The following is a 25,143-nucleotide window of genomic DNA, read 5'->3' on the forward strand; positions in this document are numbered from 1 at the left end:
TCATTCACCAGCCATCAAATAATTAGTCATGACTAGTTAGTCATTACCCAACCATGACTAGTTAGTCATGTCATAGTTGGCGAATGACTAACTAGTCATGACTAATTAGTTGATGACTGGTTAATTACTAGTTAGACATGACTCGTGACTAGAAATGACGGCTTTCGCTTCCGGTGTAACGGACGGACGAGTATGAGCCATTCTCACCTGAGGATGATGGCCTGCGGGTAGCCGGTCTCCGCCTGCTGCCTGGCCGCCTCGTGCACCACCTGGAGCAGCTGCGGGCAGCGAGAGGCCGCGTGGGCGCTTCGAAGAGTCAGCGGGTTGCCCGTGTCCTGGTACGCGTTCACCGACACCAGGATGGGACCCACGTTGGTCTGCGGGGTCGGGGAGAAAGAGGACTCACTCTGAACCACGGTTTCAGTGACTCTGAGAGGAGCCCCGTTGGAGGGCTCCGGATTAATTTTAACGAATCGCGGTTCTTCAACTCAGCGCAATTGGAGGTTCACATTTTGGGCCTTTCGTTTGTCCACCGTGCACTTGTTTCGATTTGTACGCAATAGCCTGAGAGCTCCATTGGCACGAACAGCCCGCGGTGTAATACACCTGCCACTGCTGGCAGGTAACAAAGTGAGAAGATATCCTCTTCTAGGGGAGAGGAGGGTGAGGTCGGAAGGTGGCACACTCAGAAAGAGGTTTTTATCCCTCATAGAAATGTATATAAACATCCTATAGACATCTTATAGATATTGCCTTTTGTCTATTCATAGTCTATAGACTGTTTATAGACAAAAGTCTACTAAACGTGTATGGCCATAAATCTATAGATTGTCTATAGACTGTCTATGGCATTTGTATTGCCTGTAGACTGTTCTCTAGGATTTGTTTGTAGAAGGTCAATACACTTTATAGACAGAAGTCTATAGACACTCTATAGACTGTCTAAAACTTTTTTTTTTGTACGGAATGCTATCGCGCTGTCACGTTTAATGGCTACTACTCTGCGTCCGTCAAGTTTTTCTCTCATACTTGCCTACACTCAACACAAAAACGCCTCTATGGAGGTGAAAAGGGAGTAGGCTGTCCTCTAGCGCACTGCACTAGAATACGGCTCACTCCGTTTTCACTTCTTTCTATTTAGAGTGATACTTCTTCGCCTGTCCAAAAATAGTCACGTGGTTATGAAATGAATGAAATTAAGAGTCGAATGCACTCTGTCACAGTGAACAGCGGCTTGCGCATGCCTCACGTGAAATAGAACACTGAAAGTACTAGGGGATCTCGTTATCGATTGTGACCTATTCTGCCGCTGGTTGAACCTTCAAAATTGACAAAATCGGGGCCGGGATATATATACTCACGAAGTACTCTCGGCTGAAGAAGCGCGCGTGCAGCGTCCTCAGCACGGCGTCCTCCGTGAGCGGGCCGGGCAGGTGGATGAGGTCTCGCACCTCGGCGCAGGACTTGGCGCCCTGGTGGTGCACGCCCGGTGCTGCACCGGGAGGGGGGGCCACGGGGACGCCGCCGCCCCCCGGGGACGCCTTGCACGACGCGAGCTTGGCGGCGCTCACGTCGCCTGCGGGCCGGGATGATACGTCAGCACACTTCACGCACCGTACACTCTTAGAAAAAAAAGGTAGTAGTACTTACCAACTTTTGGGATAGTAACTGGTTGTCACATATGTTACTACCATGTTAGCAACTGCAGTTAGTAACGTTAGTTAGTAACTGTTCCATACATAGCAGGCAACGCTGCCAAAACCAATGTTCTAGTAACATTGGCCAAAGCTAGCCCGCCTGATCACACAGGCTAAGCCCGCGCCGAAAAAAGTAGTTCGCCATACAACCACATTGAGCACAGACATATTTTGTTGCAGCGAATCTCAAGTGCCGTGAATGACAACCTCCTGACTTCGTTTTACCACTTGCCACATTTTTGTCCTGTGACTCATCGAGACTTCAAGAAACAAGAAAGAGACGTGGCGGTATGATACTTGGCTGGTAGGACGAATCACTCTTCCTCCATCCGCGCCTAAAAAGTAGTCCACATTCGGTACGAACTCTGAGCACTTCACAGCTCTGACCGTGAACTTCAGCGCTACCATTTCGTTTCACACTGTTTTTCATTTTTGTTCAAATACTCAGCAAGGCGACGAGAAAAATAAATTATGTGTGGCGGAGTAATATGGCTTCGCGGACGAACTACTTCCGCAGCCTCCGCAGCGTTGCCTGCTATGTATGAAATAGAGTATAGTAACGGCTGCTACCTGCGGTTAGTAATGGGAAGCTAGTAGTATTTACTAAGAAAATAAATGGAAACTTGCATATGTTGCTATGTTCATCGTACGGCGTGCTGACGTGGCTTGTGAAATTAATGCGTGCTCGAAAAATAAAAAAAAGCTTCATAGTCAATTGGACTAATTCCCGAATCCCGACAGAGCTATCAGAGCGTGCTGGCCGTAAATCACACACTCATTTATTTTTAAGCTTATCTCGCATTACATGTGCAAATTATGCGAGGTGTGCGCACACAAAGGTTCACAATACAGGAAAAGCACAAATCAGAAAGAGTCACACTCGCGCACTGTGCGTGCACATGTAGGCAAATCTTACTCAGTTTTACATACTCCGTAGATCAGACTCTCATTTACGGGCTAGTGGCTCTCACCGGTTGAGCTAAGATACCAGCGTTAATTATGAAGTTGAGATTGTACAAACAGCTTAGACTACCTAACCATATGCCCCTGCAGAAATGTTTAATTACAAAACCAATTTATTAGCACGACAAGCTGTGTCAGTTTATATTCTTTGACTTTCTTTTAGCGTTAAAGGAACGATTACTCGCTAGGTATTAACTACCAACCATAGTTAGTAAAAAGGTAGCAAGGGCTACATTTACCAACTATACCTTGAAGAGGGTAGTAAATAGCTGGTAAAAGGTAGTAATACGAAGTCAGAGTTAGTAACTGCTGCACTTACTACCTTTTTACTAACTTTTTACGAACTTTTTTTCAAGAGTGTACAATGTAGACCGCAGTCATGAAAACCCTTACAATGCGAATGAATGAGATTAAAAGCTATAGATAAAAGATAAAGTGTCGGTGCACCTTATTAAACCGAAAGCTTGCACAGTAAATGACCAGCGAAGAAAACAAAACACGGTCGAACGGACTAATAGGGGCACAACGCTGCTGCCGCCTTTCGTCCGTATCTTTTTTCCAGCGCTGTGCATATACAATCGATCACAAAATTTCAGAGTGCAACACCTCTCCAAAGGTTTAAGTGAATCGACCTTTCGAACCGGGCAGACTTCCTGTGAGAGGCGTTATTCCTCAATATGCGATGAATCTTGCTGGCTTCTTCCGGGCTTTATACGGACACGCACTTTACGCGGCACGGACTTTGAGCGCGCAAGTGTGCGCATCAAATAGCATATAGCCTTCCTCACTGCTACGCTTCTTGTAGTACGCAACAGAGAGTTTTAGCAGTATCGTACGGTAATTGCGACCATGCGGCAAATGTGGTTAGGCAAGCCTGACAATAGTGGCAACGGTAAAGCGTTACCACACTTCCCGTATGGTCGTCCATCTATGCTAAAACTGTGCAAAACCTCCAGAAAAAGGGGCAAGTTCGGCGCACTTTCACAACAGTTATCTCGTAATAAGTAAAATAGAACTGATTCCCCATCTTCGTTAATGGCAGCAAATGATATTAAACCTCTCCACGTCAGACGCAAGATAGCCCACCTATCCTTCCTTCACCAACTAATCCATGGAAAACTAGGCATCTCTCCAGCCCCCTATGTGCAGTTTTCGGAAATGCGTAGAACTCTTCGTCATCATAATCCCACTTTAGCACCATACTTCGCCCGTAATAACGCTTTTAAATTTTCTTTTTTCCCGAGAACTATTGACGAATGGAACGCCCTGCCTCTGCGGGTGATATCGGCTGTTGATTTTGACAACGCACTTTGTGAGCTATTTTAGATTGTATATGCGCTACAATAGACAATTTTATTATTCTGTGTTTTACGATGCAGCTGTGTTCCGTTAATGTATTTTTCTGTCCCCCCCCCCCCCCCCCCCCATGCCTGGACCCAAATGAGGGTCTGCAGTATTGTGAAAATAAATAAATAAAATTAAGCATTTGCTGCGCTCATCAGGCATGCCAAACTTGTGCCCATACGCAGCTTTGAAAGGCGACATTGAGAAGGCAACAACTATTTAACTTATGCTTCCACTAGATTCCACGTGTTTAGTTAATTCTGAGCATTATTGATAATTCGCATGCACTCATGACATGGCACGCGTGTGTGTTTGATCACGTGCAAGCAACGTATACTCTCATATACAGCTTTTGTACACGTTTCGTACAAGTACAGGTTTTGTACACGGCCTTGCTGCGGTTAATGTCTTCGGAATGTCTTGAAGGTTATAGAGGAACTTTTCCCCTCACCGCTCCGAAAATGGACGCTAGGGAAAAAGCCCCACTTAGAAGCAAAATCCGGGGCTCCTTATACTGCCACTGCACGGGCAGTTTCAACTGCTGTTCAGTTGAACAGCAGTTTAGCATTCCAGCTGACGTTGAATTGAATGGAACGGTTCAAGAAACTGAGTTCAACTTCTGTATCACGTGGTCCCGCCACGTGTGGGCAATTTTGAATGAAAATCGACTGAATTTTGGTATTTCCAATATTAAACATTAATTCCCACTTAATCTAATCGAACTGCAATTGCTGCGCAAATATTGTGCTTTGCGTACCCCACAGCCGAATATCACACCGAGCCGAGACAATCCAGTAGGGGAATGTCTAGCTTAATCGCCTATAGTAGGATACAACTTAAAAAAAAAACAGCAGCTGCTAACACTGGGGTGCGGTGTTTACTCCTGTTACGTTGCAAGACACTACTGGCGTGTGGGCCCGCGAACTCCGGAAACTGTCTGTGCCACGAGCGTTCCGGCCTATCCTCCGCGCTGCAGGGTGCCGGCCTCGTCGCGGACGCGGGGCTCATGTTCAGCCGAAGACGCACCCCTCTCGAACTTGACATGTTTATGAGGGTCACGGCTGTCCCCTCTCCTCTCGTCGGCCCCCAAGGACGCTTCCTTCCGAGGACCGCAGCTTGGTCACGTGACCACGGCGTTAGAAAACTCGACCGTCAACGGAAAAAGGGAGTCTTCCTCCAGCAGCGGAAGAGAGGAGCTGCTCGGGGAGCCAGCCTGTACTTACCAAGGGCCCGGGGCCCTCTTTTCTTTTGGGTCAAATTCTTTTAATAAAGACCCAATTCCTACGTTTCACCGAGTCCGCAGCCCGTACCTCGCAACACTCCGCTGGCTAATCGCAACTGTAAACGAAATCAGCTTTTTAATGTTTGACTATATCAAACAATCCATGTATCAAAATTCTAGAGCTCGATAATTTTTTTCTTGTGATAGGCTTCTTGTTTGTGTAACAAGAAACGTTTCAGCAGCGGACTACTTTTTCGTCGTGGAGGAATTCTGTGCGCGGAGGCTGAATGTGGGCGGAGCTTCACAGCAGACTTAAGTTGTATCCGACTATAGCCGTTGCTTTCCTGATGCCGCTTCGCAGGTTTGCGTGTTTACACTCATTTGATTAGTGAAAGTTGTGGATTCGTACTTATGCCAGCCAGGACAACAACGCATGATGTCGCGTGATTTGAGACTTTATGGCGGATATACGGGCAGGGACGCGGTGGCCGCAACTGGCGAAGGGCAGGGTTAATTGGAGAGACATGGAGAGGCCTTTACCCTGCAGTGGGCGTAGCCAGGCTGATGTTGATGATGATGATGGCAGTGAAAAATGCCACCGACTCGGCCGATGTGGCAGGTTCGTTAACCGGCACTCCCGCGTAACACCGCTAACTGCCGTTCAGTTCTACCTATGATCGACTGAACTGGAGTTGAGAACTGCGGTGTAACAGTGGTATTATGACTTTTGGCAAAGACTGCACAAAGCGCGTGGCGAAGAGTGTGCGCTAGTATGGCGGTCCCGCTCGATTCCGTGCAACTGAACCGGAAACTCAGTCGTGCCACTGAGCTGATATCCGAACAGGATTTAGCAATTACGTCTCCAATTGATTCATTTGGTCTCCGTAGGAAAAAGGTAGCCAGATTTAATTACAGGCGAGATCGATCGCTTCTCGCCAAGAATAGCTTGAAGGACGGCCGTCGCCTCAACAAGCGGCAGCGACTGGCGCCAAGGAGACAAGGCGGGATCAAAGCCGCGGCGGTGTGCGCGATCGAGTTGATAAGCTGGGCGTGACTCCGTCGCAGAGGTCACCTACGCAGGGTCAAGGGCCGAGAGAGAGAGGGGCGAAAATAAAACTGTAAGCCTAGCCTCTCTCACAGCACGCCGTCGTGCTGACTGTCCCATTTCAATTCATTTATTCGACATTCTTACTGTGGTCAGAAGCACAGACAGACACTGAATGAAAGAGTTAACTGCGCTAAAGGATTAGGACAACAGGGAGACACATTCACGACACTTAGACTGCGCTTCTAAGTGTCGTGATTGTGTCTCCCTGGTGTCCTAACTCTTTCGCGCAGTTAACTCTTTAATTCAGAAATGAACCAACTAGACGGCAAATCCTATTACAGACAGAAATCCGAGGAAAAGGCAGCTTGACGCGGTTTGTGCCCGATTACTAGCAGTTCATGCCACTCCGCTGACTTCAGATTACAGGGACTAAAAGATGCTGTGAACTGACAGACACCATACCCTTGTATGCCAAAGCGACGTGCTTAAACTATAGTTACTTCAAAGCACTAATCCAGAGGTTCGAGGCTAGCAAAATCATCTCTGGTATGTCCAAGATGATTGTATGTCCGAGAAGTGTGAGAGCTCTGTTCCGCGGCACTGTCCGCTCATCGTCTTTTACGTAGCACAAGCCCGATAGAGCCCAAAGTTACAAACCAGTTATTTAAGCAGTGGGATGAGCCTCTGTCCAGCTCCGACCCGCAAGATCAGCTTGCGCTGGTTGAGCGGGCCGAGGAGGCAGCAAGAACCAATGGGATCCTGTACCTAGGAACACCACCTGCTGCTCAAGACCCCAACCCGTCCCATTTTGCGGAATAAAGTTTTATACTACTACTACTACAAAACCGTCTCTCGCATTGATTCGAATGCAGTAAACAATCTCTGTTCATTTTTCTTCTCCACCATACAGATCTGAAAATCACTTCCTTCACACTGTTGGGCTTCCGTTGTAACACTATCCTATAGCACACGTGACATCCTTGGCAGTGTGTTTTTTCTCGCGTCCTAAGTGGCTTGTGGCCATTACAACACGATGCATTTTTCCCGATCACCTGCGGATTTCCTAACGTGTAGCACATTTTTTTTTCCCACACTCTACTCGTTTAATAGACTGCTAGGGCTCCGCTATGTAAAAAAAAATGAAGAAGGGGGCGTCAGAACTGCACCTCAATAAAACAAGGAGGACATGGACCGGCCAGGTCAGCCCAGAACCCGCTCTCATCACATCTAGGCGGCTAGGCACGGGCCGGGGCTACGATATGATAAAGTAATGTTAACGGCCTCCAGCGACGCGTCATGCTCTTTTGGCTTTCCATTCTTTCTGTTTGCATTTTTTATACTGCGTATGACCATCACTGGCAGGTCGGCTACTCTCTATCCTGCGTCGCCAGGCCGTAACCGAACGAATTCAGCAGAAGCGGAATGATGCAGAAAGTCTCACGGAGATCCAAACCGGATTCAGCAATTTCAAACAAAGATGAGCGAAAGGCACCGAGCGAGACCGGAAAAATTGGCTGCGGCTTAACTAAGCCTGGATATCTTGAAGCGAAAATCTCTCGCTGCTTTTCAGCCAACTCCCGAGCTACCACTTCTGGATCGGTATTTCTGCGCCGTCCGACCGTTGCTTCTCCTTCCATGGCGAGTGCCTGCGCCTGTTCTATGGGCAAGCGCGCCTTATACACCCCTCCTTTCAAATGTGCGCTGCGCACGGCTGCGGCGAAAGGTCAAACGGTGGCGAGGATGGCCGCCTCTTCTATGGCCGCCGCCGCCGCTCACGCGTTCTCGCAACGCCTTGCGAAAGAACATTTCTCCTCTTGGGACGGCGGCGGCGACCGCGCGGCAGTGGCAAAGGGTAAAAGGGCGGCGAGGAGGAGAAGCGGCGACGCTCAGACGACGGAGTCAGCGCGCGGCGGCGGCGACGGCTGCGGCAGCAGCGGCCACCTGCGCTCCGCGCGACGTCACTCGGTTTCGCGCATGCGCAGCTGTGGCAAATCTGTAGTGTGGCTCACGCGAAGTGCTGTGTTGAAGAGCCTAGTGAAGCTTTTCGCTTCAAAATCAGTTCTGTATGGAGCCCGCAGCACAATGGAGCTGCACAAGTTTAAAGACCCGAGGCGTGTGCGACTAGGGTACGCACTTTGATGTCAATGGGACAACACCAGCACAGCAGCTGAGGTGCACTACTGGCGCTGCTAATACCGTGCGATTCGGTTTGATCGCTGCGTTTAAATATAAGCAGATTTAAACATTAGGACTGGGTAGGAATATTACTAGGCAGCGATGTCTGCGTTGATGTACGAGAATGTGCATGCGTCATTCGCAAACTGCTTTATTGCCGCATGCGGGGGGAAAAATGGCGGACGAATTGCGAGGGGGCGGGGGGGGGGTGGAAAGGCGGACAAATGCGCTTTAGGCGCGCTAGCTCTTCGCTTTTCACTCCAGTTTCGGTTCGAGGCAAAGCGGAAAGTTGGGCAAGTTGGATAACGTTCATGATGTAAAAAAATAGCGCACAGGGAACACACTTAGCGCTTGTCTGCGTTGTTTACTTTCCGTCCCGTGTGTTCCCTGTGCGCTATTTTTTACATCGTGATCGGTTCGAGGCTCGGTTTTCAAGGTCAAGCAGGTTTCAGACAAAGAGAGACGAAATCAGTGGGTGGAGCAGACATTCAAGCTCAGCCTTGAAGGCAAGACGCGATGGCGTTAATGCCCGTATGTGCAGAATCACCGACTTCAGATTCACAGATCGCTGGCAGTTAGCATACCACCCCTTTCCCAATGGTGCGCCACTGCCTGCGATGGCAGATGCTGCCACCGGTGGGGCTTCTGAGAAGTAGGCTGTTCTTCCCGAGCAATCTCAAGGTCACAAGGAGAGGCTTCGGACACACAAGCATCGGCGAAATCTGATTGGGGAATTTAGCGCTAATTGCAGGCATACGCACAGGAAGCGTTGGGAGCAACTGCTGCAAATACTCTATCGGCCTCAAAAACGGCTGTATTTCACCGAGGCCACCTTTCTTCGGCTTCGTCTCGTCATTCCGCAATCTTTAAAGCCTGGATAATGTGGATTCAGTGGAAGAAGCGCAGCTAAGTCGAGACGGGCCGACAGAAATGCCTGGTCGTCACGAAGCGGTCAGCGCCTCCGCATATCGGGCGCCAACCAATCGGCGCGGATAAAAGCGGCATTTCCAGAATACGTGCTATTCTCGCTAGGCTCTGGTGCTCGGCTGCTGAACCGAAAGACGCGGGTTCGAACCCAGCCGGCTGCGGCGGTGCCATTTCGATGGAGGCGAAATGCTAGAGGCCCGTGTGACGTGCGTTGTCAGTGCACGTTAAAGAACCCCAGGTGATCGAAATACACCCGGAGTCATCCACTACGGCGTCCCTGATAGCCTGAGTCTCTATGGGACGTTAAATCCTATAAAACCAAAACCAAACCGGAAGAAAATTAAAATCGAAAAGGAATTGAAGGCCGCGACGTACTGCTTCTACCGCAGCCATGCGCGCAAAAGCGGTGGCGCGATGCGCAGTCTTCTCACTTTTTGCGCAGCGTTGTATGCACCTTCTCACTTTCGGCGCGAAAGGGGAAAGGGGGAAGGAGAGGCAAGGTGCGAGCGAAGGCGCGAATTGCACATAATAACGGCTGAGGCGTCTGCCGCCACGTTCAAGCTCGCTCTTCAACAACATCTTCTGCCTATTTTTTTTCTTTTCTGCGGCACGCAAACTTGGGACTCGGCGTGATGCTGCGGTCTTGAAACGAGAACTGTGCGGGAAGAAGAGAGTACGGCGCCCCGACCGACGAGCACGATTCGCAGAGCGTGATGCTCGCCGTGCGCGCACAATACGGCACGACCTCTGCGCGCCGCGTGAGAGCATGTGTGCGCACTGGCAGGGCCAGGCAGCTCCTCCTTTCTCTCGACCGCTTTGAATCTCTCTCTCGGGCGGCCATGATTATGGGCGCGCATAGCGTCTCGCACCGGAAAAGAGCGTTCTCCCATCCCGCGTTCCGTCCGGCGTACACCCGGTTTGCGGCCGTTTTATTCTTTCGCGATTGACGGGGGTTTCGCCGCGAAAAATTGCCCGATGTCACGACCGGGCCAGCCAGCGAGCAAGAAGGGGCCTGGCGCTGTGGGGTCGTATACGGGCACAGAAGGGGGGGAAAAGGCGTATAAAAAGTGAAAATAAACAGTAAAAACTGCCTTTTCCGTGGCTTTTGACATTCGGTCTACGCCCGAGGCATTCGCGCCCTTGAATGTGCACAGTATGCTGGGAAGCTTGCAGAGTGTCAGTGGGCAAGTCCGCACGTGACAGAGCAGTCGCGTATACCAGCACTTCGCCTGTCGTGGAGGCGATGCTGAGTGCAGTGTTGACCGAGTACGCATGTGCTTCAACGCTGGCGAGTTCAAGGAGGAATAAAATGACGTGGTGAGGATATGCAAGGCGCAGAACACATAACGTGTGTCCTTTTGTGGTAAAAAAAAAATGGACGCCAAGCTAGGGGAAACGGTCACGCATTAGCAGGCAGGGGAACAGATGGTTCGGGTGCCACAAGAGAGCAGCGGCTGGCTCGAAACGAGTGCTGATTGTAAATTACTGAGCATGCTTTTGTCTGCAGTGTACGTCTCCCGTGAAAAGTTTATGGAAGGCGACTCTGTCGAAGAAGTTCTTAGCATCTAAGGCGTCTTTCCCGAGATTTAACGGTACCCTGTGTAATTCACACAACCACAACTACACTGGATGTCTCCGTTCCACAATGCATGGAAAGACTGCGATTAAATTAATTTTTACCCCTAATATTCCCTTCCACAAGTTCTCCAAGTATTCCATGTATTCAAGGAAGCGAGAACATGGAAGAGTGGACCAGTAAGGGGGGTCAAATTCGGCGCTCCATTTATGGCCCCAGGTCTCATTCAAGAAAGGCAGCAGAGATGTATATACGTTGACTCGGTCTGTTCTGTATTCAATGAAGTTTCTGTTGCAAGTACAGCAGCTCTACCACCACAGGGCTTAAAACGACGACGTTCGTTTTCGGACAATCGCTTGAACCTCTCTGGGACAAGATCTCGCCGACTATCCATGACAACTTCCAAAGGCACGTGTAGCGGCCAAAGCGGCGCAGATCGAAAGTATACCTTTCAGCCCAAGTCACCAGAGGTTTCAGCACTCAAGGTCTGTTCGACGCCAATGCGCATCGGCGTTGCGGTCATTGGCTAAAAATAAACATCAACAACCAATCAAAGGGCGGTTGCGAGTGTGTAAAGCGAATGTTTGAACATTAGCTGTGGTGTTACAGCAAAGAAGCCGGGCGCCCAGCCGGGGGACGCTTGTGTCCATACTTGTACGGCGATGGGGTTCGAACCAACCACCTCCCGCAGCCAAGGCGGGCCACTGTGCCGCTCGTCGCCTCCCACCCTCACCCATAACCGAGGAAGGTGGCAGATGGCGCTGCGGACGCCGACGACGGCGCGAAATTCAGGAACGAGCTAACGCTCTAAAAAAAAAAAACAAAGGCTTTTCCATTCGGCGGCCATTCTATACATCACCATCATCGTCATCAGCCTGACTACGCCCACTGCAGGACAAAGGCCTCTCCCATGTCTCTCCAATTAACCCTGTCCTTTGCCAGTTGCGGCCACCGTATACCCGCAAACTTCTTAATCTCCTCCACTCACCTAACTTTCTGCCGCCCCCTGCTACGCTTGCCTTCTCTTGGAATCCCCTCCGTTACCCTAAAGGACCAGCGGTTATCTCGCCTCCGCATTACATGCCTAGCCCAAGCCCATTACTTCCTCTTGATTTCAACTAAGATGTCATGGGGGTGCAATACCGTCAGTGCTGGAAATGAAAAATCATTCACTTTTGGATTATGGTTTATGGGACTTTAACGTCACAAAGCGGCTCAGGCTATGAGGGATACCGTAGTGAAGGGCTCCGGCAATTTCGACCTCCTGGGGTTCTTTAACGTGCACTGACCAACGCGGATGCAATATCGTCAGTGCTGAGGATGAAAAATCATTCACTTTTGGATTATGGTTTATGAGGGTTTAACGTCACAAAGCTACTCAGGCTATGTGGGACGCCGTAGTGGAGGGCTCCGGAAATTTCGACCACCTGGGGTTCTTTAACGAGCACTGACATCGCACAGTACACGGGCCTCTAGAATTCCGCCTCCATCGAAATGCGACCGCCGCGGCTGGGATCGAACCCGCGTCTTTCGGGCCAGCAGCCAGCACTTTTACTACTTGTCAAGATAGGGAGAGACAAAGAAAAGCAGTGAGGTTGGCCGGAATGAGAGAAAGAAAATACTTTAAGCTCAAACAAACACTACAGCGATGGCTCTCTGGCCTGGGAATCCTCACTGGCAAAGGTGGAAACAGGTAGAAGGAGGCATTAATCCGCGTTTGTTCTCTCACCCACTCCGCCCTCTTCCGATCTCTTAACGTTACATCCATCATTTTCTTTTCCATAGGTCGCTGCGTTGTCCTTTAACTTAAGCTGAACCCTCTTCAATAGCCTCCTCGTTTCTCCCCGTAGGTGAGTTGCACCAACTGACTAACTGCTCCAGGACGCATCTTTTGAAGATGCACCCCTCTGGAGGTCATGGCAATGACGATTGGTGATAAGCTCATTGGCGTTGACCAATAAGTTCATGCTCAGAACAGAGCTGGTCCCGAGTTGGCGCCATGCATACGCGACAGGAGAAGCAGGCCGCGGGCAGGAGGTGGCGCTGGCTGCCAGAGTCCAGCGACAGAGCAGCAGAGCAGCCATGCACTTCGACTCGCCTAAAGAGAAACATTTCAAAGGAAGGGGCGTACACACGAGAAGAGCCCTGCAACGTCGGCCGACTCGCAGCGGCCCGAGCGCACGACAAAGCGTTTAGCGGATAAAGGGGCTCCGCTCCGCCCTGGCATTAACGCCCGCCGCCGACGAGGGTTCAGCTTCGCCGCCGTCGGACGGGAGTAGAACGCTCGGGCCAAACGCTTCTTCTGCCCGCGCGGTTATCGTCTGCGCGCTTATGGGGCGATATGCCTGCTCGCCCTTGCCCACGATCTCTGCCGGCGCATGGCTCGGTCTCAATACGCCTTAGCTTAAAGTGGCCGGCGGATCGGATGGGGCCCTTCCAGAGTCTCTAATTCGCTGTAATGGATAGCGGTGCATTGGAACGCAAGGAGAATTATCCGGTGAGACTCGTTCATCAAACGCCGCAATTTAGCTTCACCCGAAGAAGCAGCTTCCGGGCAACTCGTTGAACCGCGCTGGAATTTAATCATTTCCCTGGATACGGAAGCTAATCTGAGCAGCCCTGAGAAACGTCTTTTCCCTGCGTGCGACTGATATCACGACTGTCGGGAGGAAGTGTAGGCTTTACAGCAGCTCTGTTCTCTTTACTTGTCGCTGTTTTCAGGGAAGTGAAAAGGCTATCTTTATTGAAAAGAATGGAAACCGTCTCCCCTTGCAAACGAGGGTGCCGACTGACATCAGCAGGGGTGACTTCAAGAGGCTGTTCGAAAACATCGGGATTGCGCGACAGACTGCTCCAGTCATTGCATGGACGCTTTGTATTTTCTTTTTTTCTTTTTTTGTCGCGTTTAAGTGGCGCTATCCTGTCTTCCCTGCACAGCTAAGTAGACAACCCGAAGCAGGAGCGACGGTTAAACTCTCTCTTTCCTTATTTTCATCGTCGTTCAATCGATCGTAAAGTGGCCCGGTGGGGTCGGGCATATTATCAGCGGAGGCAAGGTGCGCACAAGGGGCGGTGGCATGAAGTGTGATGGAGTGATGGCTTCGGGAAATCCGCTCGTGTTACGTGGGCGCGGATGGCGCGAGACAATTGGAAATCACTGGAGAGGCCACTGTGCTCCAGTGGACTAAACACGGCTGATGATCACGTTGAAGATGCGTCAGCATACGCCCACTGCAGGACGAAGACCCCTCCAACTAACCCTGGGCCTTGTCAGCTACTGCTAGCATATCCTCGCAGACTTTGAATGCAGCGGCGAAAGTCGATCAAAGGTTGCCTTGCAAACAATAGCGTCGACCGATTCTCATGACGCCGCGGTTAATCCCCTAGAAGTATGACGGAAACCCGTCTAGTCGGGATGGTACTACATGCCCATAATGGAAGGCGCCGACCAAAATGGGGTGATGTTCACAAGGCTCCCGTGGGGGACCCGAAACGTCATGGCATCCTTTCTTTTGGTCGGTGCCTTCTATTTTCGTCAGGCTAATCACCTAGCGTGAAATCGCAGGTGACTCGCAAGTGCCTTCGTGAAATGGTATTAACCACGATCGTTCCACGTCATTGGCTGCAGGCCCTCCTTGGTTGCTGCATTCACGACTTGTATCCTGATATATCCTCACCCGTGCTCCGCCCCCCCCCCCCCCCCCTGCAACGCTTGCCTTCTCTAGGAAGATGCGCAACCAATGGCCACTCACCCTGGACGTAGGCGTGCGCCGCGGCCACGGGTCCCGGCGGCAGCGCGTGCTTGCCCTCCTTCAGGGCGGGGTGCGGCACTGGAGGGGCGCCCTGCTGGTGGGGGAGACCACCGCCAGGCACGTCCACCACAGGCACCAGGCCGGAGTCCTGCACCGGGGGTGACCGGAGGGACGCCACTCGAATTCAGCGCCAACGAGACCTCGTGAGCGCAGCTGACACATCATGCTTGGGAGCAGCTCGCATTATGCGGGAAACAGGCAGTCGCCGAAATTAGGTCAGCTTCCTTAAAGGTGCACTGAAGAGGAATCTGAACGCGTCTTTTTGCCGCGGGAACTCGATCTACACGTTCCCAGCATTCTTAGAAACTGCGATTTATTGCCCTGTGCGGCTGATTTCTCTAATTAAATCGAATTAACGTCCGGCTCCCGCCTTTTTTTTTTTTTTGAATTCTCCCCGTACGGTGGGCGGAGTCGACCAACGAGTGGAGTGCCTTGCAGCCAGCTCCGTGGAGGCTTTGCTTTCGCTTTATTTTGTTTTTTAGGTTTCCGTGAATAAACAGTTTCATTCGAAGATAATATAGCCGCAAAATAAGCCCGCAGAAATAAAAATACGCGCGGACTATTTGCTTCTACGGACTACTACGTATTACTCCGCCGATGGCAGAGCGGCAAGCCGCCGCGGGACTGGCTGGTCGACTCCGCCCACCGTACGAGGGAGAATTCAAAAAAAAAAAAGGCGGGAGCCGGACGTTAATTCGATTTAATTAGGAAAATCACCCACACAGGGCAATAAATCGAAGTTTCTAAGAATGCTCGGAACGTGAAGATGGAGTTCCCGGGGCAAAAAGACGAGTTCAGATTCCTCTTCAGTGCACCTTTAAGGCACAGGCATGCAGGGAGGAACCCAACAGCGCACCCTCTACCTAAGACCAAAATTGAGGAGCACCCTCCGATTTCCAGCCTGTACTACCAGGAAGCAAGGAAAGCCAACTTGTTAATACTCCATGCGATTTCTTGGCTTGCGTCTGTCGCCAAAGTCGCTGACTGGCCAAAAGAAGCAACGTGAACTTGTGACGTCGTCACAAACTGCCCGCCGGATTGTGAGCAGCCATCCACCGTTGCAGGTGGCAGTTAAATTAATTCAATTAAACTGATTCGCGACCTGACCACTGTGGCACTTCACATCACGCGATTTTGCGTCCTGCCTTAGTCAAAAGATTGATCGAGAGGGCGATGACGTCACAAGGTCACGTGACGACAGTGCGAAAAATCACTACTGAAAAACGAATGACCTCCAGAGCTAAATGGTCGCACACACTACGATTTGTAAAACAGTACGAAAAAAGATGGCAGTGGCTTAGCTCTGTTATGCCAGGATGTACGTAGCGTGAGCAGTGACGTCACGTGGCTCTGCGCAGGCGGCGAGCGCGCGCGGCGCGCCAGCTGTGCGCAGTGACGTCACTCGCGCATGCGCAGTATGGTCGACGGAGGGCGCACGAGAAACGGCGAGATTGTGGCTAATGTAGCCCACGCTACAAAACGAAAACCACGTACGGCAGGAAAACCAGACGGTACTTGTGAAGTCACAGTAGGAGCCAGGACCCGTTCCACTTTTCTGCCGTCCATGGTTTGTCCCCCTCGCGCTGTTTTAGTCGCACGCCCTATAATTACTGCCAGTACCTTCGCGCTCACGGAGTGGCCTAAAGCCATTAAAGAGGAAAGGGGAACACTGTCCAAGGAAGTGACCGCGGAGAGGGAAACAAACTGACCGCGATGGCGGCTGCCGGCGAGATGGGCACCACGGCGGCGGGCGGCGCTCCGACGGCGGGGCCCACCCCGGTGGGTGCCCCTGGCGGCGGCTGGGCGGGTGCCCTGGCGGCCTGTGGGGAGGCATCCTGCAGGATGGGCCCCGTGCTGCCCGCCGCGGGAGGCGCCGAGGAGCCGGCTCCCGGCTGCTGCTGCTGTCCGGCCTCGGTGACGTGCAGCCGGTTGCGCAGGGTCACGAGCTCGCAGCTGAGGCTCTTGAGCCTCTGCTGCAGGTGCACCGCCTCGTTGGACGAGGACGCATCTGCGGAGGAGGAAGAGACGGAGCATATGAGACAGGTGGAGGGAAATTGGCCGCACAGGACAATGAATCCAAGTTTCTAGGAATGGTCGGAGCGTGCACGTCGAGTGCACGTCAGCGCTCCTGTCCTTCGTGTTCCGCCTTTTTCTTGTCCGTTGTGTTTTTTGCGCTGGTTCGTTCAGAAGCAGACTGCATGTTCACGTGCAGACTAATGACGTTGCATTGGTCAGTGCAAGGAACATTATCACCGCGATATCAGCAAGCGCTCCTGCACCAGAATAAAGAACTGATTTAGAATTGACGGAATTCAATTCGTGATTCTGAAACAGAAGCAGCACGCCTCAAACCAAGGGTAATGGCAAATAGATACAAGACACGCTTTGGGTGGAACGTAGAGAGCGCCAAACGGCGCTCTTTCTGCCCGAGCGTTCTGCTATACGTTGAAACGAAATGAAACGTGGCGCCGAAAACCAGGCACGGATGCCTGTGTGAACGCCCGGATGAGGAACTGCAAAGCTGTGTGTTCGGAGTTCTTGTTGCAGCACAAGAGGAACGGCGCCTTAAAATGCAACATTCGAATAGAGAACAGCGCGAAAAGGACAGAAAAGAGGCCACACAACACACCTGTGTTCCCTGTCTAGACTGTCCTGCCCTCGGTCTCTGCATTTTTAGCGCTGTTAACCTTTATAATCTTGTCAAATCAACGTTTACAGCTTGCAATCTTCCCTAAAATGCAACTGAGAAGAGTGTGCTGCTTGTACACCTCTCCTAGAGACTATCCACGGTGGGGAGAGGGCAGGAAGGTGGGACCCTTGACAACACAAAACAAAGTGAACAAGGCTTTAGGGGGAGCCTCCCCCTCAATTCTTGTCCGCTTTGTTTTGTGTCGTCTTTGGTGCATTGTAGAAATGCCACAGACAGTTTGAAGCGATGAGCAGGAACGGTGGCAGTTGCGCATCTGTCTTACCTCTTAATTTTGCTGATATTTCCCTCATCTTGCTTATCTTTATTTTACTTATCTTACCTAGCTTTACTTATTTTTACCTTGTATTCTCTCTTATCTCCTGGTAGGGTTCTGCCTACCAGGAGAGGACAAAGCGGCATATAAGGTGGCATATAACAATGTGGCATATAACCACACAAAATATTCTTTGGGGCAAAACTTTCGTTATACCTCAGTACTGCCAGCAATGAGCGGCGAACAATGAATGACCCCAGAGAATGGGCAGAAAAGAAAGTTTTTTTTTTTTTAGCGCGCGGAAGCTGCGCGCCCCCTACAGCTTCTAATGCGGCCCATTCATCGCTTATAATGACTACAGCTTGCAAAACGCCCCTACTGCAAAAAATAGAGCGCACCCAAATTCCTATTTATTGGCCCATCGGCACGTCGTTCTGAGGAAGGCCTCGAAACGTTTAGTTTCAAAATTTTCATTCCAAATGGCCACTTACATAAGAGGAGCTGTTTGTAGCCCTCAAAATGGACACAGAGCCCTTATTTAGTTTTAATTGGGTTCTGAAAGATCCAGCAGGATGCAGAAGCTCGGTTCCGTGAACCTATAAAGGTCACATCCTAGGACCTCTATTTTAAATTCCCGCAAACTTTGAATATGACTTCACGACAGGAATTCGTTTTCTGCAGACTGTTTAAACACATTTTTTTAATGAGCTCTCTCCATAGAAAGCCCATCATTTCAATATGACAAAGTGAGATTATTGGCAAGTGCTCTGACGAAGAAAAAGCCTCCGAACGGGTATAGCAATAACGGATATTGCATGAGACTGAATTCATCAAAGCAGAGCCGATATCCCACAGAAACAAACGCATGCAGCAGCAAACAAACACTTCTCCAGTTTCGCTCTCTCCGAAAGAAAGCAAATGCAGCACACTGAACGCATATGAAGGTGTGAGAAACGTTACACGAGCCTCAGGAAATCTTTCCGCACATCGCCACAGCGAATAACTCACAGAAAACAAATTATTTCCACAACAACCCTTCAGGCGAGAAGACAGCAGCACTGGAAGAAGAGCTTCGGGAATCCTCTGGCGATTCAGGGCCGGACTGCGGCCGCCTCACGAGTGCATCCCCGACGGGCGTCCCTGCCAAAGCACCGCTTGCCATTCCACATTGTTCTCCCACGGCCGGTGAATCACGTGAGCGGGCATTTTTCCCGGGGGAAGCTATAATTGACCCCTTTTGGAACGACGCCCGGCAACACTGGCGTCCGCCATTAGCGTGGACGCCGCATCTCCTTAATCTCTCAACAGATGGGAAAACTCGCTGGGCAACAAGAGACGGAAAAGCTGCACCGTTCTGCTCGCGTCCGCATAAACGGCGATGGCAAACATCACGGCTGCACCTTGGACATCACCACGCCAAGCGGTACCAGGCTTGGAGGCATTGCTGGAGAGCGCACATTACTGGCGGTCACAGCACTCTGCCTTTTTGAAAACGCAGGACAGTTACGCGTCGAGGTTCCTGCCTTTATTTTGCATGGCTGCGTTAAGTTAATGCCCGCGTGCACGTCGTTACGGGTCTGCAAGACAGTTCTGCGCTGCTTGGACAATAGCCGCCTTGCACGGTACGGCGCGAAGACAAGATTTCTGCTTAATGCCTCCCTTATGCTTTCATGCCGGAATGACTGGGAAGCCGAACAGCGACAAGGGTCACGAGAGGAACACGGCACAAGCGCTCACCTCCAAGAGAAAAGGCGTGTGTTCTAGGCGGTCCTGTTGTACTCTTTTTCGTTGTCCTTTCGTTTAGCGCTGTTTTTTCCAAGAAACATGTACCAACTAGCTCAACTCTCCGTTTTATTGAAGTTCTAGGCATGGCGAGGGCATCCCACGATTAGAGGACGCGCATATACTGGAGAGTTTTACCACAACGCAGATCTACGGGACGCGGGCCGCGCATGCGCAGTGACGTATATTAGCATGTACGTACTGCCTCGACCCGCAGCTGCTACTGTGCTTGCGTAAAGGTGATCCGGTATATGTAAAGGTGCTTGGTGTAAAGGTAAAGGTAAAGGTGCGTAAAGGTGCTTGCTTGGTGATCCGGTATATGTATCCGCTGTGCTTAAACTGTTCCTCATCTGCCATAACACGGCAAGAAAGATCGCAGAAGATCCGGAGAAGAGGCGAAAGTTGCTAAGACATACGCTTCTCTCACTTCGCAAAGACGACATTGAATTGCCTAACTGAGGGGCGCACTTTTTTTCTAAGTGTTGGTCGAGCTTTAAATCATGTCTCTGTCTAAAATTTTGCAGTTATAAGTGAACTGTGTGCCTCTCCCCTCCTCGCCCCTGTTCGCGCTTTCTTCCAAACATTGTAGTACCAATTGGCCCATATGCCGGTCCTCTTCTGCAAAAATTAGTGCAAAAAAATGGCCGACAAAACAGGAGAGACATCGCGAGTTACTGTGTTGTCTCTCCTAATTTGGTAGCCACTAGAGCACTTCACGGGCCTCAATCTGAGGCCCGAGCCCAGCCCGGGCCCGAGACCTGGAGCCCGAGCCCGGCCCAGGCCCGCGGCTTCAAGCCCGGGCCCGGCCCAGGCCCGCTGAATTATCGCTCTAGCGAGCCCGGCCCGGCCCGTGAATCCCGCAGTGAAGCCGAGCCCGGGCCCGGCCCGGCCCGTTTCATAGTAACGCTTGAGGCATACTGCTCACTCTGAGCAAGTAGACCGCTACTAGACCGGTAATAAACTGGCCGACAAAGGTTCTGCAACCGCAGTTTGGCTTGCAGAAAGTTGGTTCTTTTTAACCCAGAAGGAATTGATTAAGAGTAGTGTTCGCAGGCCCTCTTTTGGACAGTGATCTCGTGTAGGTGCGCAAAGATGAACTCGGAAGTTCCGAGAGCCAAACAAAAAGGGCTGCATATGCGCGTAATAGATTACTTTGCATTCCCCCATGATTTTAATCACTTATATTTTGCCGCCCGCGAAGTATAAGCATTAAAGGTGCCTAGCAAGCAGTAGTATGACATTTTTTTAGTGAACGCGATCTCACAGGTTGGACTCATAGCCGAACTGGTCGCCTTTCAGCAGAACCGAAAACCTACGAAAGGCTTGAGTATTTCACGATGTGTGTTTTGAAGGCTGTAAGCGTCCTAAACTAATATGTTTTTCCCGACTGCATTTCTAATAGCGTATAGGTATGTTTTGGGATGACGAACGATCAAAGGCCAATTAAGAGCGGTTGAATTTTACTCTTACTGGTGGAGCAGGAGATAACGCCCAAACCATACGTGATAACTTACAGGGCAAAACACTTGTCATGTCAACCAGGCTGAAGAAGCGAGGAGGGATAGATGTGGTTATGAAATGAGATTTACAAACTCTCGAGAGCTTTTTTGGCTATTTCATTAACAAAACGTTCCGGTCAGCTGATCAAAAAGAAAACTAAATGCGGTTTAGTTTACGAATTTTCTCACATGAGAAAAATATAGCTATGAAATAAAAGCTATGTTTTTGGGGCTTAAGGGCCCAAGGGGAGTCAAGCTGTGATAGACACCGAAGCAGAGGGCTCCGGATCATTTCGACCACCTGGGTTTCTTCAACGAGCATTGATACTACAAAGTACATGGCTGTCATGCTTGGCGCCTAAATTGAAATGCGGCCGCCGAGGCTAGGAGAAAACCCTGGTACCCTGGCTCAGTATTCAAGCGCCTTGACCACTAAGCCACCACGGCGTGTAAATAAGGAAATAAATAAGTCAATGAATAAAGCTTGGTTTTTTTCTCACCGCGTACTAAAACCCATAGCTCATCCGTATCACTGCTCCAATGCCACAGTTGTGTACTTCACTCTGCAATAGCGACTGAATAGTCGGACACCAGCCGTTTCTATACGGACCCAAGCCTGGCTAGGGTCCGCAGCGTCCGCAGCTTTAAGCCCGAGCCCGGCCCGGGCCCGCAACTTCAGGCCCGGGCCCGGCCCAGGCCCGGCAAAACAGATCATGTCCCGGCCCGGCCCGGCCCGGCCCGGCCCGCGGGCCGGGCCGGGACCGGGCTTTCGGGCCAGCCCGAGCCCGTGCAGTGCACTAGTAGCCACGGAAAACCAACCAGCCCAATTTCATGCGCTCAGTCAGTCCTCTCGCACAGCGCATCCCGGGTAAGAGTATATATCGTCGCTGGTGGGCCGACGCAGCGAAAATGTCACGTGCTCTTCGGAAAGAACTCATTACACATAGGAAAGAAGTTACAGCCCAGGAAGCAGGTTAGGTTAGGTTAGGTTTATGGGGTTTAACGTCCCAAAGCGACTAAGGCTATGAGAGACGCCGTAGTGGAGGGCTCCGGAAATTTCGACCACCTGAGCCCAGGAAGCAGAATTTGTTGAACGTACCATGGCGTGTTGCGATTGGTTACTGCGACGGCCCGCGGCAGTTGCTGCATATGGGTGTGATTTAATAAAATAATATTAAAGGATTTAATAAAATGCAGCAAAGCTATCTTTGAAAACACATATCTGCATACGCCTATAGCATACAACTTTCGAGCAACTAATTTCCATGTCTCACTGTCCCGAACAGACTATGGCAACCAAAAGTTGACGTTTGCGATACCGCGACTTTTAAATGTCTACCCAAAGCTACTTTCTATGGCAGTGAAAAAGCGATGTGACCAAATCTATAAAACAGCTGTGCGTGATATGCTACTGTCTTAGCACTGCTGTGTCCGCAAACATTGCTGTTTTTTTTTTTTTTAAGCCGTTCTGTTTTGTGTATAGTATTGTCACCTTAGCTTGCGTTCCATGATATCACTTCGCTGTTGTCAAATGCTTCGAATGTTTGCTTTTTTTTTTTTCCTGTACGAGGGCAGGCCTAAGTCAGGTGCTTCTAGCGCCTTTTGCCTGCTCATCCTTGGTTTGCATATGTTTTGTGAGCCAAACATAAAAAAGTCACGCGCGCATGCGGGATTGGTGAACCGAGTTGTACCACGTGACGATTCAACAACATGGCAATGCGATATCATTTCGTTTTTGTTTTTGTTTCTTTGCACGCAGACGTCGTCAAGACCACAGCAGAAGCAGGGTTGTCCGTAGACGGAGTAGCGTAGTTGTTTGTTTTCCTTCGTGTACCCGGCACTCGCCCGGCACGGTATGCTAACTGCGTCGGCCATTGCCTCGAGAGCCGCTTAACGGGGCAAACGGCGATCAATTAGGTCCGGTGAATGCGAGGTGAAACGCGAGATTCTGCGAGGCGAGGAAACCGAACGAGGATGATAAGGGCGGCTATATACGAAGAAATAAAAGAATCGAGGCGCGGAGGAGAGAAAATTGAGCTGGTCCCCCCCCCCCCCCCCTTGTGAAAGTAGGCCACGGCGGTGGACGAGGAGCAACAACGGAGCAGGCGGGAAGGCCATTACCTAAACGGTCTGACGCAACCGGGCACGAGGGGGGAAACACGTCTCGAGGCTTAGCTCTTTCTTGTCCGTCAGTCTCGCGTGGGAAACGATGGCCGCGGCGATGCTGAGCGCTCTCGCTTGACACCTGACGCGCTAATCGGCGTTCCATTACGAGCGCTGGTCACTGCACAACGTACAGTCTTTGTCAAAAGTAACCAGGCTGCATGGTTTGATTCTAGCTTGCATAGTGGAGCCCCTGGGGCTTTCCTGAAGATTAAAAGGTGTTTGAAGGTAAGAAGACCCCCAGTCCTTACCTTCAACGACCATTTCAGCTTCAGGGAAGCTGTAAGGGCTCCACTGTACGAGCTAGAAGCAAAGCATGCAGCCTGGTTACTTTTGACAAAGACTGTACACTGTGGACTGCAGTCCGGCTGACAGTGAGCAGTTCAGTGAAATTCAGAAGCGATGGCGCGGAAAGAAAACGAAGAGAAAACTATGTGCTAAGTTGAGCACTTTTAATTGTGAGGCAACTGTGAAATCGTGTAACATAGTATTACGAACAATTGGGGCACGGCACCGTGAACGCCATGGAAATCTTACCGCTGCGGATTTTGCAGGCCGCGTTCCTATGTGGTTCCTGCTGTTTCCCGGATCCCGCTGCTTCATCGCCATCCGCTGCCGCTGAGCGACCTTCACTCTCGCCTGCTTTTTGGCCATACCTAGTTGGCGACCGATTTTTCATCTGGCAACATGGATCTTCAGCTACTATCTCCGACATCGGCGACGCATATAAAAGCAAGCCCGGAAACACCCACCTCGGGCAAGGCACCGTGAACGCCATGGAAATCTTACCGCTGCGGATTTTGCAGGCCGCGTTCCTATGTGGTTCCTGCTGTTTCCCGGATCCCGCTGCTTCATCGCCATCCGCTGCCGCTGAGCGACCTTCACTCTCGCCTGCTTTTTGGCCATACGTAGTTGGCGACCGATTTTTCATCTGGCAACATGGATCTTCAGCTACTATCTCCGACATCGGCGACGCATATAAAAGCAAGCCCGGAAACACCCACCTCGGGCACGGCACCGTGAACGCCATGGAAATCTTACCGCTGCGGATTTTGCAGGCCGCGTTCCTATGTGGTTCCTGCTGTTTCCCGGATCCCGCTGCTTCATCGCCATCCGCTGCCGCTGAGCGACCTTCACTCTCGCCTGCTTTTTGGCCATACGTAGTTGGCGACCGATTTTTCATCTGGCAACATGGATCTTCAGCTACTATCTCCGACATCGGCGACGCATATAAAAGCAAGCCCGGAAACACCCACCTCGGGCACGGCACCGTGAACGCCATGGAAATCTTACCGCTGCGGATTTTGCAGGCCGCGTTCCTATGTGGTTCCTGCTGTTTCCCGGATCCCGCTGCTTCATCGCCATCCGCTGCCGCTGAGCGACCTTCACTCTCGCCTGCTTTTTGGCCATACGTAGTTGGCGACCGATTTTTCATCTGGCAACATGGATCTTCAGCTACTATCTCCGACATCGGCGACGCATATAAAAGCAAGCCCGGAAACACCCACCTCGGGCACGGCACCGTGAACGCCATGGAAATCTTACCGCTGCGGATTTTGCAGGCCGCGTTCCTATGTGGTTCCTGCTGTTTCCCGGATCCCGCTGCTTCATCGCCATCCGCTGCCGCTGAGCGACCTTCACTCTCGCCTGCTTTTTGGCCATACGTAGTTGGCGACCGATTTTTCATCTGGCAACATGGATCTTCAGCTGCTATCTCCGACATCGGCGACGCATATAAAAGCAAGCCCGGAAACACCCACCTCGGGCACGGCACCGTGAACGCCATGGAAATCTTACCGCTGCGGATTTTGCAGGCCGCGTTCCTATGTGGTTCCTGCTGTTTCCCGGATCCCGCTGCTTCATCGCCATCCGCTGCCGCTGAGCGACCTTCACTCTCGCCTGCTTTTTGGCCATACGTAGTTGGCGACCGATTTTTCATCTGGCAACATGGATCTTCAGCTACTATCTCCGA

General features: G+C 51.1%; 1 protein-coding gene across 7 annotated transcripts in view; it reads right to left on the minus strand.

The window, feature by feature from the left end:
• The window catches only part of dachs (unconventional myosin-IXb-like dachs), a 392,239-nt gene that overhangs the window by 58,406 nt on the left and 308,690 nt on the right, over positions 1-25,143 (minus strand). For 6 of the 7 annotated variants that reach the window (XM_089586296.1, XM_089586297.1, XM_089586294.1 and 3 more), the window contains 4 exons: positions 16,474-16,772; positions 14,705-14,852; positions 1,362-1,576; positions 208-377 (listed from right to left, as the gene is read on the minus strand). In XM_089586296.1, the coding sequence (XP_089442422.1) occupies positions 208-377; positions 1,362-1,576; positions 14,705-14,852; positions 16,474-16,772 (832 nt within the window). Of the gene's footprint in view, positions 1-207; positions 378-1,361; positions 1,577-14,704; positions 14,853-16,473; positions 16,773-23,708; positions 23,924-25,143 lie in introns of those variants that run through there. The other variant, XM_089586298.1, reaches the window with a different exon arrangement.

The sequence above is a fragment of the Amblyomma mixtum genome, chromosome 4, assembly GCF_055824585.1.
Source record: "Amblyomma mixtum isolate Tamu chromosome 4, ASM5582458v1, whole genome shotgun sequence".
NCBI lineage: Eukaryota > Metazoa > Arthropoda > Arachnida > Ixodida > Ixodidae > Amblyomma > Amblyomma mixtum.